General features: G+C 61.3%; 2 protein-coding genes across 5 annotated transcripts; both read right to left on the bottom strand.

The window, feature by feature from the left end:
• Nucleotides 1-289: 289 nt before the first annotated feature.
• Nucleotides 290-14,016, bottom strand: BLTP2 (bridge-like lipid transfer protein family member 2). Of its 4 annotated transcripts, none has more exons than XM_014255037.2 (39): nucleotides 13,925-14,016; nucleotides 13,101-13,230; nucleotides 12,787-12,833; nucleotides 12,347-12,509; nucleotides 12,149-12,267; nucleotides 11,750-11,852; nucleotides 11,340-11,538; nucleotides 11,057-11,180; nucleotides 10,560-10,684; nucleotides 10,407-10,474; nucleotides 10,165-10,313; nucleotides 9,823-9,941; nucleotides 9,474-9,637; nucleotides 9,113-9,377; nucleotides 8,789-8,994; nucleotides 7,539-8,634; nucleotides 7,121-7,312; nucleotides 6,843-7,045; nucleotides 6,647-6,765; nucleotides 6,353-6,573; nucleotides 6,038-6,228; nucleotides 5,853-5,952; nucleotides 5,577-5,779; nucleotides 4,977-5,271; nucleotides 4,703-4,860; nucleotides 4,408-4,614; nucleotides 4,202-4,301; nucleotides 3,824-4,006; nucleotides 3,530-3,651; nucleotides 3,293-3,448; nucleotides 3,098-3,219; nucleotides 2,645-2,825; nucleotides 2,482-2,568; nucleotides 2,269-2,379; nucleotides 2,048-2,183; nucleotides 1,711-1,835; nucleotides 1,261-1,362; nucleotides 1,047-1,181; nucleotides 290-844 (listed from the first exon to the last, which is right to left on the bottom strand). In XM_014255037.2, exons 1-39 carry the CDS (start codon nucleotides 13,993-13,995, stop codon nucleotides 665-667), a joined length of 6,777 nt encoding a protein of 2,258 aa, XP_014110512.2. In that variant the 5' UTR covers nucleotides 13,996-14,016; the 3' UTR covers nucleotides 290-664. The 4 variants fall into 4 exon arrangements, with proteins under 4 accessions (XP_014110512.2, XP_087922249.1, XP_014110513.2 ...); XM_088066123.1 differs by having other exon boundaries at nucleotides 11,750-11,849; XM_014255038.2 differs by having other exon boundaries at nucleotides 11,750-11,810.
• A 733-nt stretch (nucleotides 14,017-14,749) lies between these two features.
• SDF2 (stromal cell derived factor 2) lies at nucleotides 14,750-16,606 on the bottom strand. The gene is made up of 3 exons (XM_088066197.1): nucleotides 16,432-16,606; nucleotides 16,133-16,329; nucleotides 14,750-15,564 (listed from the first exon to the last, which is right to left on the bottom strand). Exons 1-3 carry the CDS (start codon nucleotides 16,604-16,606, stop codon nucleotides 15,277-15,279), a joined length of 660 nt encoding a protein of 219 aa, XP_087922323.1. The 3' UTR covers nucleotides 14,750-15,276.
• Nucleotides 16,607-16,636: the final 30 nt, after the last annotated feature.

Below are 16,636 nucleotides of genomic sequence, written 5' to 3'. Positions count from 1 at the left end.
TCAACCTTTCCTTCTCTCTTTGCGCCCCACGTGCTGCAGCCCTGAGGGGATGCCGAGCCCCGGCATGGCCCTGGGCTCATGGGGAGGATTGCAGGGGATAACTGCACAGGCTGAGCCCAGGGCCATGCAGGGGTGCCCTGAGCCCCAAACGGGTGCCCTGAGCAGCTGCTGGAGAAGGGCAGGGTTAAGCCCCCAAGGAAGGGGGGCTGCTGGGCTGAGGTGGGACTGCAGGGTGCAGCAGGAGGGCCAGCACTGCGGGGTGAGGCAAGAAACAAGCCACTGGCCCAAGCCTGTTCCAAATTAAAAACTTTTTATTTAAACTCTCTCCCATTCCCCTTTTTCCCAGCCTGCAGTGATCCTGCTGCTTCACCAGGCCCAGGGGCTGGGCCCAGCACCCACACAGCAGGGAGGGGGAGAAGCTCACAGGAGCCCTTGGCATGAGGGTTCTGCACCCCACAAAGCAGCCCTGGAGCACCCTGTGCCCCACATTCCCACGCTGCTGCACCCCTGCCCCACAGCAACGGGGCTATTGAGGGCCTGCACGTGGCTGAGCCCTCCTCGGGCACCGCCGAGCAGCACAGCCCCCTCTCTGCCTTCAGGGTGACTCCCCAAGGGGGGTGCATGGGGCACCCCAAGTCCCTTCCCGGCCTGCCGGGTGCTGCCATCATTTGCGCCTGCCAAAGATTGACTTCTTGCTGGGGTTCTTCTCGCCCACGCTCAGCCCGATGAGCAGTCGGGCCTTCTCATCCTCCTGCTGCTGGATGGTCCCATCGGGTTTGTTCTCCAGCTTCCCCCGGGCCTCCGCGCCTGCTGCCGGCTTCAGGCGCAGCTTCTCCTTGATCACCTGTCCCAGGAGTCAGGGGGCTCAGTAACCCCCGTGGCCACACCCTGCACCCTCGGAATGGGTCACAGCCTGAGCTGCTGAGCCAGTGCAGCTGCCTCCTACTCTGGGGAATGTGCCACCCACCCTGGGGTTACCATCTCCATCCTGGGCAGAGCAGCTCTGGCAGCCTCCGGAGCGGGAAGAGGGATGTGGTCCCACGTACCTGTGCCACCAAGGCTTTTCGGCTGTCCCTCTTCACCGCCATGGCAAAGTCCAGCCATGTCCATGTGTTGTTGTGGTACTCCAGGCATGGCAGCACCAGGTTCAGGTCGCCCCAGTCCACGCTGTTCTTCTCCCCCTGTGTGACAGAGGTGTCAGGCAGTGTGGGACAATGGCCCAGACCACCTCAAGCATGCCCTGTCCCACTGGTCTCACACCTTGTAGCTGACACAGAGTGGCACCTGCGGGATCTTGATGTAGATGAAGGAGTTGTTCATGGCTGCACGCTCCTTCATCTTGTCAATATCATCCACCGGATGCTGGGGACAGAGCAGAAGCCATGAGCAGAAGGGAAGGAGAAGGGACACAGCCAGGAACCAGCAGGGAAGGAATAGCTGGGCACTAGACTGCAGAATTGCTTCATCAGGGAGAGGTGAGAGCTGCTCTGGCACGATGTTGGAAAAATGAGACACAGGGATCACATCAAGCGTGCAGACGCCTGGTTGTAAGGATGCAAATCCTCATGGTGGGAGGAAGCAGGAGAAAGCAGACAAGCGTGGGAGGGAAGTGTGGGAGGACACGGCTACCCAGCCCTGCAGTTAAGGGAAAACAGACTGGCACCACAGCAGGGCTCTCGCAGATTCCCCCCTCACAGCAGCAGGAGGTACCTCAGGTGCTTTTCGGAATGATCTTCTGACCCCTGATGTTCGATTCAGTCCCTGAGCAACTCCCTTCCCTGGGCCCAGCGAGTCATCGGCCCCAATCAGCTGCCGCGGCTTCACCACGGGGATCCCTGGGGCAAACAGGGTGCAAGGTGGTGGTGGTCTCCAGCCAGGGGTTAGCCATGACCCCAACCCTCCCACAATCTCCCTCTCCACAGGGGAGACCACAAATCCCTGTTTCTCAACTCATAGCTGGACAGCAGCTGCCCAGAAACATATCCTGGACGTGTAGCCAGAGCTGCTCAAGGACATTCAGAGAGAAGGGTGATCATGAGCCTCTCACCTGTTGTCACCAGCTTGGACTTATCTTCCTCATCCCCCACCTCCTCCTCCTCCACATTACGGCCAGGGAAGAAGAAACCCATCATTCTGTGGAAGAACTGGTGGGTGAGCTGGATGGTTAGAGGCACCACGTTCACCTGCAGGAAAGAGACATGTCAGAGCCAGGTATGCACTGCTTGTTCCCCACAGAGACCCTGGCACATCCCAGCCCAGCCCTGGCACCTCAAAATGCTCCTTGATGGAGATGCCTCCCACGGGCGGCCGGACCTTGCTGAAAATCCTCAGGGCCAGCTGCCGGCCGGACTGGCAGGAGCTCTGGGGACGCAGCACCACCTGCAGGGAAGAGGGTGGGTGGCTGGGCTGAGGACAAGCCCCTCTGCCCAGGCCACCCATGGGTCCCCAGGATGCAGAGCTGCTCCCCCAGCTTCCACTTGCCTTATACACAGCGTTGGGCAGCAGGTTGTTCATGGTCACCCAGCCCAGTTCCAGCAGATGCTCAGCCGTGTCATCAGACTTGTTGACCTGCACAGACAAAGCCATCAGCTCCCAGCATCCCCATCCCCAGCTCAGGGGCTGTGAGTACTGTCCAACTCCACACCTTGCTGTAGAGGAAGCGCTGGAGTTCCAGCTCAGCAATGCCCAGCTGCCCATCCTCCTCCGTCAGGCGCCAGCGCGCCTGGGCGAAGTAGAACTCAGTCCTCCGTGCCACGCTCACGTCCTCTGGCTGCTTTCGCAGCTCCATCTTGTTGGCTCGCTGCAGCTGGAAGTCCTTGAAGCACCTGCAGCACAGAGGAGAGTGGGATGTGGGAGTCCTAGGGGGGACACAATGCTGGGGAAGGCTGAGATCATACAATCAGAATGGTTTGTGTTGGACACCTCCCACTGTCCCTGGTTGCCCCAAGCCCCATCCAGCCTATCTTTGAACACTTCCAGGGATGGGGCAACTACAGCTTCTCTGGGCAACCTGTGCCAGTGCCTCACTGGGAAGAATTTCTCCCTAATATCCAATCCAAACCTACTCTCAGTTTAAAGCCATTCCCACTTGTCCTACCTGATCAGTATGTTCAGCTCCTCACTCTCCAGCTGCAGGTCAGCTTTTTCCTGGCTCAGCTGCTGCTGCAGCCGGTGGTTCAGGTCGAGCAGGATCTCGTTTTTGCTGTCATACTTCAAGGACTGAAGGACAGACAACCCTCAGCACCCTCTGCCCTGGAGTGAGGATCCTAAGGAGCCAGGGATGTGGGCTCACCTTCATGTTGGAGTACATCTGCTTCTCCAGCTGCCGGATCTGGGCCACGTGCTGCCTCACAGCCTCTTGCAGGTGTAGGATACTGCTGCGCTGCTCCTCAGGGTTGCTGGAGATTTCCAACTGGAAACGCACCCGCTGCTTCTTCTCACTGTGCTCCTGGACACAGGAATAGGGCAAGGTTAGGACTGCCTGGGTGCAGTGAGTGAGTGGCACGGACACCTGGAGCCCCACGGGTACCTTGCGTTTGGGCTCCACGTGCAGCAGCAGGTTGTTGACTATGTCGAGGATCATGGCATACTGTGCGGGGTTGGTGGAAATCTCCAGGTCATGGTGAATCAGGGTGAAGGTGTCCACAGCTCCTGTAGGGACACAAAGGGCAAGTGGGGGCTCAGCATGGGCAGAAACATGTTGGGAACCCCTCCTGTACGCAGCCCTCTGACCTCAGTAGGGCTAGAAGAGACCACCCCTAGAGTCCCCATGGGTCAGCCCAGAGCTGTACCCCACCAAGGCACACTGCCTGGATGCACCCACCCTCCTGCTTCTTCAGCAGATCCTCCTTCTCCTGGTTGGCAGGGGTATCAGGAGGCTTTATCTGTGTGGCCAGCTCAGGGTCGATGTCGTGGCTGTAGCTGATGTAGTACATGCGGCAGCTGCAGCGAGAGATGATCCTCTGCACCTGCTGGGTCTGCTGGGCTTCCGAGGGCTGATTCCAGTCTGGGGACAGGCAGAGGGACCACAGTCAGAGTGCCACATCCCAGCACACAGGGACTGCACAGTGCAGGCCTTGGAGCATCAGCCACCTCCTGGAGCCACGCAGGGACAGGACAGGCACTCTCTGCTCTTACCAGCCTTGGGGTCAAACCTGAGTGGGACTGGGGTAGGCACAGCAGCCAGGGCTGTGGGCAGTACCTGTGGTGGTGCTGACCATGCCCCCCACTGCCTGCCCACTCTCCATCAGCTCCTGCACTGAGTCCAGGCTCCGCTGACGATGCTCCTCAATATTTTTCACCTGGGGAGGCAAGGAGGCACTGCTGGCTGTCCCCATCTTCCCTGACTTGGCAAGGGCACTGACAGCACTGCCTGTCCCCCATGTAGCTCACCCACCACACACTCACCTCCAGCCAGAGCTGGCCATGCTCCCCCTCGGAGGGGCTGCTCTCTGTCGTGGCAAAGTACTGCATGCCATCCAGCAAACATGTCCAGGATGTCTTCTGCTTCAGAGTGTCCCCGTACCAGGCGGGGTGGTGCTGGCACTGCAGCAGCTGTGCCTTCGCGGCAGACACAATCACACAGCCCTCCGTCTCTGCGCCACGCAGAACCATCTGTGGGGGGAGACCCCAGGGGTCTGATGGACCTTTCTGGGGCAGGCACAGCCCCTGTCACAGCCAGGCCATGGGCACAGGCAGGTACCTGGCAGTTCACCAGCTCAATGAGGCAGTTGCGGTTGTAGATGTCGTCGGTCTGGCAGGCGGCGATGCCGCAGAGCTGCTCACTGGCCCCCGACTCCTCTTCTGTGAAAACCACAAACTTGTCCGTCTCCTCAATGAGCTTCTGCAGCATGTAGGCCCCTGGGGAAGGAGAAAGGGTCAGTGCAAAGCTGTGGGTGGATGGCTCAAATGTCCAGAATGAAAGCAAGCAAAGCTTTGAACTGTGGGCTTCCCCTTGCTCGCCTCCCCACGCTCACCCCCTGAGGAGGCTCTCTCAGGACGGCCACTGGTGATGGGAGCAGTCACTCTGGCAGGGATGGAGTGAGCAGAGAGCGGGCCCCGCTTCAGCTTCTTGGCCTGCAGCTGTGTGTCGATCTTCAGCCCCTTCAGGGCCTCGGTGGACAGGTTACGCTTGAGCACAGCCGCTTTCTTGTAGCCATCGTAGAGGGCGAAGGCGATGTCCCGGTTCGTGGTGGTCCAGGACGCTCGCAGGTCCACCAAGTGCAGCTGATGGGTGTGGAAACCGTCGTCCCCATCACGCAGGGGCAGCTCCTGGGCACAGAGGATCAGTGCCTCAGCACAGCAAAGTCACCCCTGGCTCTGCCCAGTGACCTACCTCATGCACTGGGACTAGGAGCCCTGCCAGCCCTTCAGGCTGAGCGTAAGGACTGCAGCCCGGACCACCCCAGGGACCACAGCATGGGCACAAAGTCGGGTGCTTGGTAGATTGAAGGCCCTGAATTTCTGTCTCTTCCCCAGCCAAATCCCTTCCCCATTGCATCCAACAACCAACATCCCCTTGTCCTGGAGGTGTCACCAGGCCAGCACAAGCTGCTGTGCCCTGTTTGCAGTGGTACCTCCTCAGCCGTGCGGTTGCTGTGCCGCTGGTAGGTGAGGGAGGACAGGCTCAGCAGGTGGGTTTTCTTCACCAGGGTGTCAAGTTGATGGTCAGCATTCTCGTCACAAGTGGAGGCCATGAGGTGCACGGTGACCTGGCTCAAGTCACTCACCATCTGCGTGATGCTCCATTCCGAAATGAGGCGTCGCATCACTGTGCCGGCTGGGGGACAGGGACAGGGGTCAGCCAGGGCCCTGCTGAACCTGGAAGTGCTGCTGGCAGGATTCCCACTCACCTTGTGGGATGAGCCGCTGCGTGCCACGAGTGAAGATGTGTCCCTGGCAGCATTCCACCTGAATCCCCCGCTGCTGGGCAAAGGAGGCCCAGTAATGCACCTGAGAGGGAGCAGAGAGCAGGAGCTGAGAGTCCAGCAGAGGCAGGGCAGAGAGGAAACACCTGATTCCCAGCCCTGGGAATTACCTGCAGCCGGGGGAAGAGCGCAGTATAGGACAACTGCTTGTAATGCTGGCCCAGCTTCTTCTTGCTGGGTTTCATGTTGTTGAAGAGCTTCCCACGGCAGATGGGCCGTGTCACACTGGTCCATGTGGCCCAAAAATTCTGCATCCAGCGGAGGGTGCTGCTGTAGAGCAGGATCCGGGGCTGGGAGTGCTCTGAGAATATACCCACCATCAGCCAGTGCCATGGGGCTGGGACATGGCAGCACCCAACCCACAACCAGCATGCCCTGCCCTATGCCCCTTGTCCCCAAGAGACCCCCAGGACACTGTCAGCCACCTTTGCTGGGCTGTGTCAGGTCCATCCGGATGGAGAGGTTGAGGTTCTCGGAGCGGAAGGCACGGTAGGAGTCATACTGCTGCCCCACTGGCACCTCGGGCAGGAAGTCGGGGGAGCGCAGCACCACGCCATGGTGGTCATGGGGGTTCCCATGGCACAGCCACTGTAGGTCCAGTGTCATGCACAGGTCAGGCAGATGCAGGAAGCAGCAGTCGTCATATCTGAATACAGAAAGAGACCCCAGTCACCCCCCAGCACTGGTGAGGACCCCCATGCTCGTGAACCCACACTCACTTGGAAGCTGTCCGGACATTGATATCCAGGCTGCCCTTGAAGACAAACTGCCCGGGCTTCCAGTGGAAGGAGAGTTGGCTCCACTCCCAGTGCATGTTCTCCGTGGTGTTGTAGGGGTCCTGCAAGGGCAGGCGTGAGGAGAGGCAGGTGTGAGCTGCCCCCACAGCACGTTGTTCCCCAGTCCAGTAGCACCCACCTCAGTGGCCAGCTGGTGCAGGTTGGCCTGCTCAATGTCCATGTGCCAGTCTCCATGGAAGAGAAGACGACTCTTGTCCCACCAGGGCAATGGGGCACTGGGGTCCTCTGAGGGCTTGGTGAGGAGATCCACACACTGGCCGATCAGGGTCCAGGCCGGGTCCCAGCAGGGCCCCCACACGATGGTGTACTGGGAGATCACAGCTGGGGACACAGAGGTTGGCTCAGCCCTTTGCCCTGTCCCTACACCACCAGAGCCCCCATTCCTCCAGCTCTTACAGTGAAAGTCATGGTAGAATTTCAAGGGTGGCATGTTCCTCTCCACTGTGGCATCACCCCAGGGCAGCCCCAGCTTCAGGACCTGGCGGCGCCGGGAGCAGGCCTGGCCGCACTGCTCGGCTCCGATCAGCCGGCCGGAGAGCTGCCAGTTCCGGATCTCAAACAGGTACCGGGGGTAGTCACGGATCCGCACTGCAGGTGGAGGATGGGCTGAGGGATGGGGCAGCAAAGAGGCAGGCAGTCCCCAACTCTAGGCCATAGCAGGAGCCATCGTCCTGTCACATTTTTACTTCCTTCCCACTCCCTTTGAACCTCCAAAAATCATTTTCCCTGCCTGGTTACACAGCACATAGTGCCAGCCCAGGCCACAAAGCCATCGTGCTGTCCCCCAAGGGCACCCTCCCACAAAGCAACTCACCAAAGAAGCTGCCAACCGTGCCCTTCATCATGCGGCACCACTGGGTTACCATCTCCAGGCCCTCTGGGGGGAACGGGCTGACATCATCCAGGTCCCTCATCTGCTCCAACACACGCTCCGTGCCGTGGAAGGACTCATCGGCCATGGCCACCAGCTCCAAGTGGGCCAGGGTCCAGGTGAGGAGGGCCCTCCGCATGGGTGTGTTGGCGTAGAGGCGCCGCGAGCGCTGGATGTAGATCTCGATGTTCTTCTTCTCCAGCGCGGCGTAGAGCTCCTCGATCTTGCGGGCAGGCAGCAGCTCCCCGTGCTGCTTGCGCAGCGCAGCCACCTTGGCGTCCAGCAGCTGCAGGCGCTTGGCGCTCTCCTTGCTCTCATCCTTCATCAGCTCGTAGTTGTCTCGCAACTTGACCTCGAAGACGTCATCCAGGAAGACCCAGGAGAAGTTGGTGACTTTGAGCAGGAGGTCGGGGGGCAGGGCCATGCTGGCAGGGCACGTGGGCCGGTGCAGGCCCTTCAGCCATTTCTGCACACCCACGGCAGCGTCCAGCGTGCGGGAGAAGTCGTACTGGTAGGGGAACTCGACGGTCACGCTGGCGAAGGAGAAGGCCCAGCCACGGTTGCGGAGGGTGCGCAGGGTGGGGAAGGCATCGCGGTGCCGGACAACCTCCTCCAGCTCAGGCAGCAACTTCACCTCCACCTCCTTGAAGCTGAAGATGCTGTGTCCATCAAAGCCAGCGGCCAGCTCGGGGCAGTAGCCGTGCAGGGCACCGCCGTGCCAGCTCACCGAGGTCCGTTCCGCAGCCAGGCTGATGTAGTTGGCCTCAGAGACGAAGGCTGTGAGCTTGGCAGAGCTCAACTCCAGGGACAGGGACAGGAGTCTTTTGGGAGGGGGCCCTTTTGGCTGGAAGGGCCCTGGTGACTCAGTAGGGGTGGCTGGGTGGGACATGGGGCTCTCTGGGGACAGGGAGGGAAGCGTCCTGTGGCCGAGGGCGCTCCGCAAGGCTTCGTGGCACTGCAGGGTGGCCAGGGTGTGATGGTACAGGTACATGTGGTCAGGTGGGCTCCACAGCACCACCAGCCCCTCGCCGCACTGCACCTGCACCGGAGAGAGTGAGCAGGCACCACATCACTGCCAGGCCAGCACAGCACAGCCCCGTCCTCACCCCAGCACCTTTAGTGCCAGCCAATCCTCCCCCTGCCCCATCTATCCCCAGTACAAGATAAAGCAGTGGCCCAACAGCCAAACCAACCTCCAGGGAGCGGATGCTGCTGTGGTAGGTGACAGAGAGCACGGAGAGGTTGGCCACCGGGTTGGGGATGGCAGGAGCTTTGCAGCACGGCTGCATCTTCTCAGTGATGTTCTTCACCAAGGCCAGCACCATGCCCTGGACGCTGACCGTGCAGCTCTCAGCACTTCCCAGGATGGTCAGCGTGTCCAGCCGCAGCTCCAGGGCACCTGGAGAGACAGCATGTCAGTGCTGGAGGCACAGAGGAGGCACCACACCACGCCAGGTTCCTCTGACTGCGGGGCTACTCCAGGACAGCCATCTGGGATCAGCTTGGATGCTACTTACCCACTATGGCAGAGAGTGTGAAAAGGTTCACATCCTCCACCTTCAGATCCACCTTCCAGAGCAGCCCCCAGGGCTCACTGGAGGCAGAGGGCGGCTGCTTGTCAAGTTCAGCCCCACCAGACTGCAGGCAGAACAGGGGCAGGACCCTGGCCAGGCACTCAGTGCAGGTGTCAGATGACTCCACTTGCAGCCCCCGGATGGTGCAATCCAGGAAGAGCGTATCCGACTGGGCGCTGGACATGCCCAGGGGCTGGTTGTAGCTGCCCTGCAGGACAAACAAGATGATCGCTCTCAGGCTGCAGGACATCCCTGTGCCACCCACATGGAGTCTGAGACTGAAAGCCACCCCTTGGTCCCTCACCTGGAGGTTGAAGGAGTCGAGGATGAGGGCTTCTCCCCACACATGCATGTTGGGGGGATGTGGGGCACGCTGGATATGGGAGTCATTGCCCACTCGCCAGCACAGGTGGTCCACAGCCAGCACTGCTCGCTGGTGCACGCTCTGTGGCCTCAGGTGCTGGTAGTCTGTGGGCACAGAGAGGGGAGGTGCAGGCAGGGCACCCCAGACACAACCAGGCAGGGATCCACAGCCCCTGGCCACACACACACACGAGCAAGCACAACAGCAGCACGACCCTCTCCATTCCCATCCCAGTGCCTGTCTGGCAGACCCCAAGAAGAGCCCAGCACCTCCCTGATCTAGCCTGTACCTGCAGAGATGGAGTTGAAGCCCAAGGCGAAGGGTGGTGTGTCCCCCAGCTGCACGGACACGTTGACGTTGGACAGCGAGGCACACAGGATGATGGGCGCCAGGATCTGGGGATAGCTCCTGCATGGGACAAGCAGGGATGGGCTGTTAGTGGGAGCTGTGTGCCACACAGCCTGGCAGGGAGCAGGACCGGAGGGATGTCCTCTGATCACCTCCTGACCAGCCTCCCCATCCCACAGGCGGTGCACAGGTAAGGTGCTAAGTGCCCAGGCACCCTGCCAGAGTGTGGCCAGCAAGAGGAAACAAGCTGTGATATCAGCAGCTGCACTGAGGCCAAGTTTACCTTCCCTTGTGCCCTTGGCTGCGGACAGGTATTGCCTGGCACCTGTATTCCTGTGCCAAGAGGCCCAGCCAGTGCGAAAACTCCTGGTGACGGTAGTGGATGATGCAGGTGTTGAGCAGTACAGCAGCCGAGAGGTCAATGGCTGTGACCTAGAGCAGGGAAAGGGCCAGGTGGCAAAAAACTCATGCCAGGAGCCAAACCAGCCACCCCCGGGGGACAGAGTGTGCCCAGCACTCACTCACCTGCACACTGGTCTTCAGGGAGTTGAGGCACACGATGCGCTGGCGGCTCTGGGACAGGAGAAGGCCATCTGGGGGGACAGAGGAGCACAAATGAGGGGTGGCAGAGGGCAGTGATGGCAGCCCTGTCCCATGGGTGCCCCCCTGGCTACTTGCCCTCCAGCTGGAGGTCTACACTCATTTGGTCCAGGTCTGACGTGGGCGTGAAGTTGCGCAATGGGATTTGCTCCTCTTCACGCTGATATAGAAACTGCAGCAGCTTCAGGCTCCAGGTGAGATGCCTGGAAGACACAGAGTCATTGCCAGGAGGGAACTGCACTGTCATGTGCTCCATCTCCCTGTCTCTCATCACCAGCTGACCAGCATGCTGGCGTGGACAAACACAGCAGCCAGTGCCCAGCTGCACCACAGCCCAGCGCTCTCATCACATCGCCTGAGGATCCCAACAGCTGTTCTACTGGAGAACCAGCTCATGTGCCTTCCTCCCTCCCAAAGAGCCCAGTCCCAGGCCAAGCTCAGTCCTTCCCACTGGAGTGGGCTCTAGGACTCGCTCTCTGCAGTCTAGCAGAGCTAAGGGACAAGAAGGAAATAACACAGTTGTCCCCAGGTCCATGTCCCCAGCATTACTTTGGACTCGGACAGCCTGCTCTCACCTCTTCTGGCTGTTCATGGACAGCACCATGCTGGTGTTCTCCAGCTTCACCTCCACCCTCCTGGGGATGAGCTTCAGTGTGTCCAGGCTCAGCACAGACAAGGACTTTGAGGGCTCACCTGGGCCTGGAGAAGGACAGAGAGTCACGGGAAGGACTTGCCCAAACCCTCACACTCTGGAGTGGGAGTGAGTGATCCCACAGCCAAATCCCTCTGGCTCCAGTGCAACTATGGGGGCCACCAGCCCCTACCCTGCTCAGAGCTTGTCCCTGTCCTTGTCCTGACCTGTGCTGGGCTCTTCCCTCAGGCTGCTGTGCTGGGCCCCAGCAGTGAAGTGGTGCAGGAGGGGGCTGCAGAAAAGCCCCTCGTGCAGCTCTGCCTGCAGCGTGCGGATGCAGAGCCGGACGCCCACCAGCCGCCGCTCGCTGCTGATCTCCAGGGAGAGGGAGAGTGCCAGGGCCAGCTCTGCCAGGCACGTGTCATCCTGTGCACAGGGGACACAGCAAGAAGCACACAGGGAGTCCCACAGTGCCCTCCCAGTGCATGCCGCAGGTGGGGAGCTGGGCACAGCAGAAAGCCCAGCACCTGGCAGCATCACCCAGCCTCAGGGACACCCTGGAACAGGTCATCAGCGTGTCCCAGGGAGCCAGAGCCCAGGTCCCAAGTGTGGAATTTCTCCCTCCTCCAGCACTCACCAGCTGGCTGCTCCGGAGGACTTTGCTGTTCACCTTTGTCAGGCTCACCTCGCACGTCAGGCTGGGGAGAGCAGAGAACTGAAGGAAGATGTGGGTCTTGCTGCTGCCAAAACAAGTCCTTGCCCTCTTTCCTGTGGGACACAGGGACCCCAAGTCCCTGCTCCAACTGCTCCCAAAAGCAGAGCATGCCCTAACTCCATGCACATTATTTGGAGAACACAAAACTCAAGCTTCCTGTGACAGGAAAAGGAACCAGGCCAGCCTCAGAGGAGGTTAATGCATCACACCACAGGTGACATGGGATGCTGCTGAGTGGGACAGAGAGAGGAGAGGCACAAGGCTGGGGTCAGAGAAGCTTCCCTGCCCTGGATGCAGAGTGGGGTACAAGCAGAGCATTACCTCTTCCCATTGCCATTCAGGAGGAGACGTGTCTGGCTGGCCTGGATGTGCCAGAGAGACTCTGAGGTGGCCACGTGCAGAACCATGATGTTGATGGAATCCATGTGGATGGAAAAGAGCTGGGGGGAAGGTGCTGCTGTGAGGAATATCCGACCGCAGCGCAGCCCACAGCAGCCTCTCACCAAGCTAGTGCCTCACCTGGCTAAGGAGCCTCAGCAAGGAGGGTTTCAGGGTCAGGTCTGCCCTGCTTTCATTTCCATCAGCTTCTCTGGGAGCCTCCGGAACAGATGGCTGCAACCCAGGGCCCTTCTGGAGATCTGTGCGGATTCGCACCTCGCCAAAACACAGCTCGAAGTAGCGCCTGGGGAACAACAGCACAGGCAGCTCTGACAACAGCTTGCACTTGGCACACCTGGCTCTGTCACTGGGGATTTCCCCTACCCCAGGGATGTGCAGGACCAGCGTAAGGGCACCCACAAGACACCGCCACCTCCAAGCGTGGGTCACGCCCTCACAGAGCTGACCACAGGGGAATAAGGATGGCAGAAAGATGTAAAGGCAGCAGGATGGCAAGCAGGGTAAGAGGTCAGCCAGACCCTCAAAGGGAGTCAGCAGGGAGCTGGGGTGGGGGCACGTACGGCAGCTCCCGGCTCAGTTTGCTGGAGATCCAGATGTTGTCGATCTCCTGTAAGGACACACAGGTAGATCAGAGAAGAAACAACTTGGCTCTGCCTTGTGATGCTCATCTCAACATTCCCACTCCGCTTCCAGTGCCTGGGATCATGCAAGGAGCAGCCAAAACCAAGTCTGGCCGTGGCAGGAAGGGCCTGGCACCAGCCATGGGAGTGCTCAACAGGACAGTGGCTCCACAGATTTGCTGCCAGCCTAGAAGTGACAGCAACCACCCTCTCTGCCTTGTCTGCCAGCAAACACCCCTCGCCCAGGTACCCACCACAGTCTGCTGCTCCCGCTGGAACTTGAGGCTGATGTTCTGGGCCCAGAAGAACCCAAAGGAGCCGATCTTCAGCTCTGCATGAAGCTTCTGCTGGCACCAGTTGACAGCCAGGCGACATGCCAGCCATCTGTGGGGACAGGGGGAAGGCTAAGGTCAGCCTACCTGCTGGGGTTGGGGTCTAGGGAAGCTCTTCATCCTTCAAGCACCAGCTCCAGCACCTACAGCTGGATAGGAGCTCCCAGGGCCTCACAGTGGGGAAAAGACCCTTCAGAACCACCCCCAAAAATCCCTGATGCTACCCTCCCAAGTCTTGAGGACTCTACACCCCCCTGACACCCCATGCCCACCTCTATGGGCTCTTCTGAACTTTTCTAAGCCTCCAAGCCTCTGACATCTAGCTCTACACCCCCCAGTCCCCTGCAGGCTCTTCCACACCTCTCTCCCAGCCCTATGAGCCCCACAAATTCCTGACACCCTCTCCACCCCTCTTTGTCCCCATGACCCTCTGCTTCCCTCCTCCCAGACCCCCAGCACCTCACCCTCAGCCCCGCGGGGCCCCTACACCCCTGACACCCCCCCAGACAGCCTCACCAGCGCCCCAAAACCCCCGCGGGCCCCCAAAACACCCGCACTCCCCACAGCCAGCCCCTCGGGCCTCCCCTTGACCCTGGCGCGCTCCTCCCGCCCCAGCAGAGCCGCACCCGCCGCGCTGCCCCCCCCCCACCCCCCGGCGCCCCACTGCCCCCTCCCCACCCCCGTCACACCCCCCGAGCCCCCCGAGGAGACCCCCACGCCCCCAGACCCGCCCGCCAGGCCCTGGCCGCGCCAGCAGCCCGGCGAGCAGCGCGATGAGGACGATGCCGAGGAGCGCGGCGGGCAGCGGCGGCGGCATGGCGGGCACGGCCCCGCTGCGGCCCCCGGCCCCGCTGAGACCCCCTCCCTCCCGCCCGCCCCTGCCCCGGCCCCGGCGCCGCCGCCGCCCGTGGGGCCGCCCGCGCACCCCGAGTGGCCGCTGGGAGGGGCGGGACGGGGCGGGGCCGAGCGGCGCCTGCCCGGGGACAGCGGCCGCCACAGCGCCCCGCCGGGGCCGCGCCAGCGGGGGGACAGCGGGGACAGCGGGGCCGCACCGGCGTGGGGACAGCGGGGACAGGGACAGAGGGACACTGGGGCTGCACCACCATGGGGACACCGCGGACGCCGGGGCCGCACCGGCATGGGGACAGTGGGGATACCAGCATGGGGACAGCTGACCCGGGGATGACCATGGAGACCCGGGATGGGGGGACAGAGGAACACCGGCACGGCACCGGAATGGAGACAGTGGGGACATTGGGATGGAGACAACAGTGACACCAGGGCAGCACTGGCAAGGGGACAGCAGGGACACTGGGATGGGGACAGCGGGGCAGCACCAGAATGGGGAGAGGACACCGGGTCTGGCACTGGGATGGAGTGAGGGGGATGACAGCAGGTCCAGCACTGAAATGGAGTGAGGAGCAGGGGGGGTGACACCAGGGGCACTGGGATGAGGCAAATGGGTGACACCAGGGGCAGCACCAGGATGGTGCAAGTGCAGATGAGACCAGGTCTGGCCCCCGGTGCCAGATGTCCCCTGCATCCCCCACACAAACAGTCACACTACAGGGCAGAGTTCAGCACTTTTATGGCCCCAGGTCCTCGCAGGGCACGAGGAACAGTTTGGAGTACAGCAAGGGGTACAGCTCCTAGGGACAACAGTTCTTTAAGGGGCGGGTCCTTGGACAGAGCAGGCTGCAAAGGGAGAGGGTGTGAGTTTGTGAATTTGTTTTGGGTCACATCTGGATGTTTGGCTTGGCTTTGTGCTAATTTGGGATGTTCGGACCTGCTTTGTGCTGATCTAGGATGTCAGGCTCTGTTGTGGTCAGGTCTGGACATTGGGATCTGCTTTGTAGTGGTTTTAGGGTGTTGGAAGCTGTTTTCAGTCAGGTCTGGACATTGGGACCTATTTAGTGTCAGATTTGGGACAATGGAAACTACTCAACATTGAATTCAGGACATTGGGATCTGCTTTGTGCTGGGGCCCTGCTGTCAGTGGTGTGTGTCAGTTCCAGGGTGGGGACAGGAGCCATCCCCTGGGCTCAGCAGTCCCAAACACAGCAGAACGCCAGAAGCTCGGCGTCGGTCTGTCTGTCCCTCACAACTCGGCGTGGTACTGCTCCATTTGGAGGGCCTCGCTGGGCTGCATGAAGATGCCCTCCATCACCTTCCAGTAGTTATTCTGGCTGGAGGTGGCCATGCCGTGCACCTCCTTCTGCCCGTGGATGGGCCGCCCGTACTGCTCCCCGGTCACCGAGAGGAAGACGTCGGTGGAGGTGTGCTGGAATCGCACCTCGTCGTCCCGCACCCAGTAGGTCCCACTGCACACCACTGTCCAGTCATCCAGGTAGTCACCCTCGCCGGCCTCCCCGAATGCACTCACCTCCTGGGGGTGAAGAAGAGCTCATTTGGGGGCCAGGATGTAAAAAAGGGGAGTACTGAGGTGGGCAGAGAAAGGGGCTGGGCCTAGGAGGGACCCGGTTGTGACTGGGGCTCTGTTGGGACTTGCAGGGTCTGGTTGGCATTCAGGCACTGGCAGGGTATTTGGGAGTTGCTAGGGAGTGGGGAACAAGGTGGGACTGGCAGGGACCCAGCTGGGATCAGGGAACAAGGTAAAACTGGCAGGGACCCAGCATGAGGAGAAACCCAGTCTGAACTGGAGAACAAGGTGGGACCGGTGGGGACATGGGGGACACTGCTGGGGCCAGGAATTAGGAAATGCTAGTAGACATATGGTGGATCTGGTCGGGACAACCAGGAGACTGACTGGGGAATAAGGTGGGGCTGGCAGTAACATGGGGGACAAGGGGAACTCAGGCGGGATGGGTAGCGACAGACACAACACAGCACGGACTCAGGAGACCCGCCAAGACCCGAGTGACAAGGCAGGCCCCGTTATGCCCAGGGAAAGATACGGAGCCCGGGGCGCAGGGCTGGTAATGCCCGGGCGGTACCTGGTTCCCGGAGAGCGGCGAGGTGAAGCGGTGGCTGTGCAGGTTGCGGCCGGTGCCCAGGTGCGTGAGGCGGATGGCCTGCCCGCAGCGCACCGGCGTGCCCCGCTGGCACACGGCGGCCGTGCGGCCCCGCACCCGCCAGTAGCTGTTCCCGTCATCCGCCGCCGACACCCCGGTCACCGACTGCTGCCCACTGCCTGCGGAGGAGGGAGAGCCACCATCACACCCAGCTCAGCCCAACAAGGGAGCCGGGGAAACGCGGGGGACGGAGCGGGGGGGGGGGGGGACGCGTCCGTTACCGGAGCCGTAGCGCACATCGTGCGAGTGCAGCCGCACGTTGTGCCTCACATTGAGCAGCTTCACCACGGAGCCGCAGGTGACGGGCCCGGGGCCACCGCGCCCCGCCGCGCCCAGCGCCGCCAGCAGCGGCAGCCGCAGCGGGAGCAGGAGCGGCGGCCGCCGCGCCGCCTCCATCCCGCAGGAAGCGGAAGCGCGGCCGCTCCG

The sequence above is a fragment of the Pseudopodoces humilis genome, chromosome 23 (genome assembly GCF_049639895.1).
Source record: "Pseudopodoces humilis isolate 2021_Gansu_Grassland_sample_001 chromosome 23, ASM4963989v1, whole genome shotgun sequence".
Lineage (NCBI taxonomy): Eukaryota > Metazoa > Chordata > Aves > Passeriformes > Paridae > Pseudopodoces > Pseudopodoces humilis.
Note: the sequence above shows the minus strand (reverse complement) of the source record. Positions and strands in the feature narration are given on the sequence as shown.

What these genes read in the sequence shown, in the direction of transcription:
- BLTP2 (XM_014255037.2), bottom strand. Translation starts at nt 13,995, where the DNA reads ATGCCGCCGCCGCTGCCCGCCGCGCTCCTCGGCATCGTCCTCATCGCG. An exon ending in TGCACCAGCTGGCCACTGAG is followed by an intron (nt 6,766 to 6,842) that starts GTGGGTGCTACT and finishes CTGCCCTTGCAG; the next exon opens with GACCCCTACAACACCACGGA. An exon ending in GTCCAAGCTGGTGACAACAG is followed by an intron (nt 1,836 to 2,047) that starts GTGAGAGGCTCA and finishes TGTTTGCCCCAG; the next exon opens with GGATCCCCGTGGTGAAGCCG.
- SDF2 (XM_088066197.1), bottom strand. Translation starts at nt 16,606, where the DNA reads ATGGAGGCGGCGCGGCGGCCGCCGCTCCTGCTCCCGCTGCGGCTGCCG. An exon ending in CGATGTGCGCTACGGCTCCG is followed by an intron (nt 16,330 to 16,431) that starts GTAACGGACGCG and finishes CCTCCTCCGCAG; the next exon opens with GCAGTGGGCAGCAGTCGGTG. An exon ending in CGCCGCTCTCCGGGAACCAG is followed by an intron (nt 15,565 to 16,132) that starts GTACCGCCCGGG and finishes CTTCACCCCCAG; the next exon opens with GAGGTGAGTGCATTCGGGGA.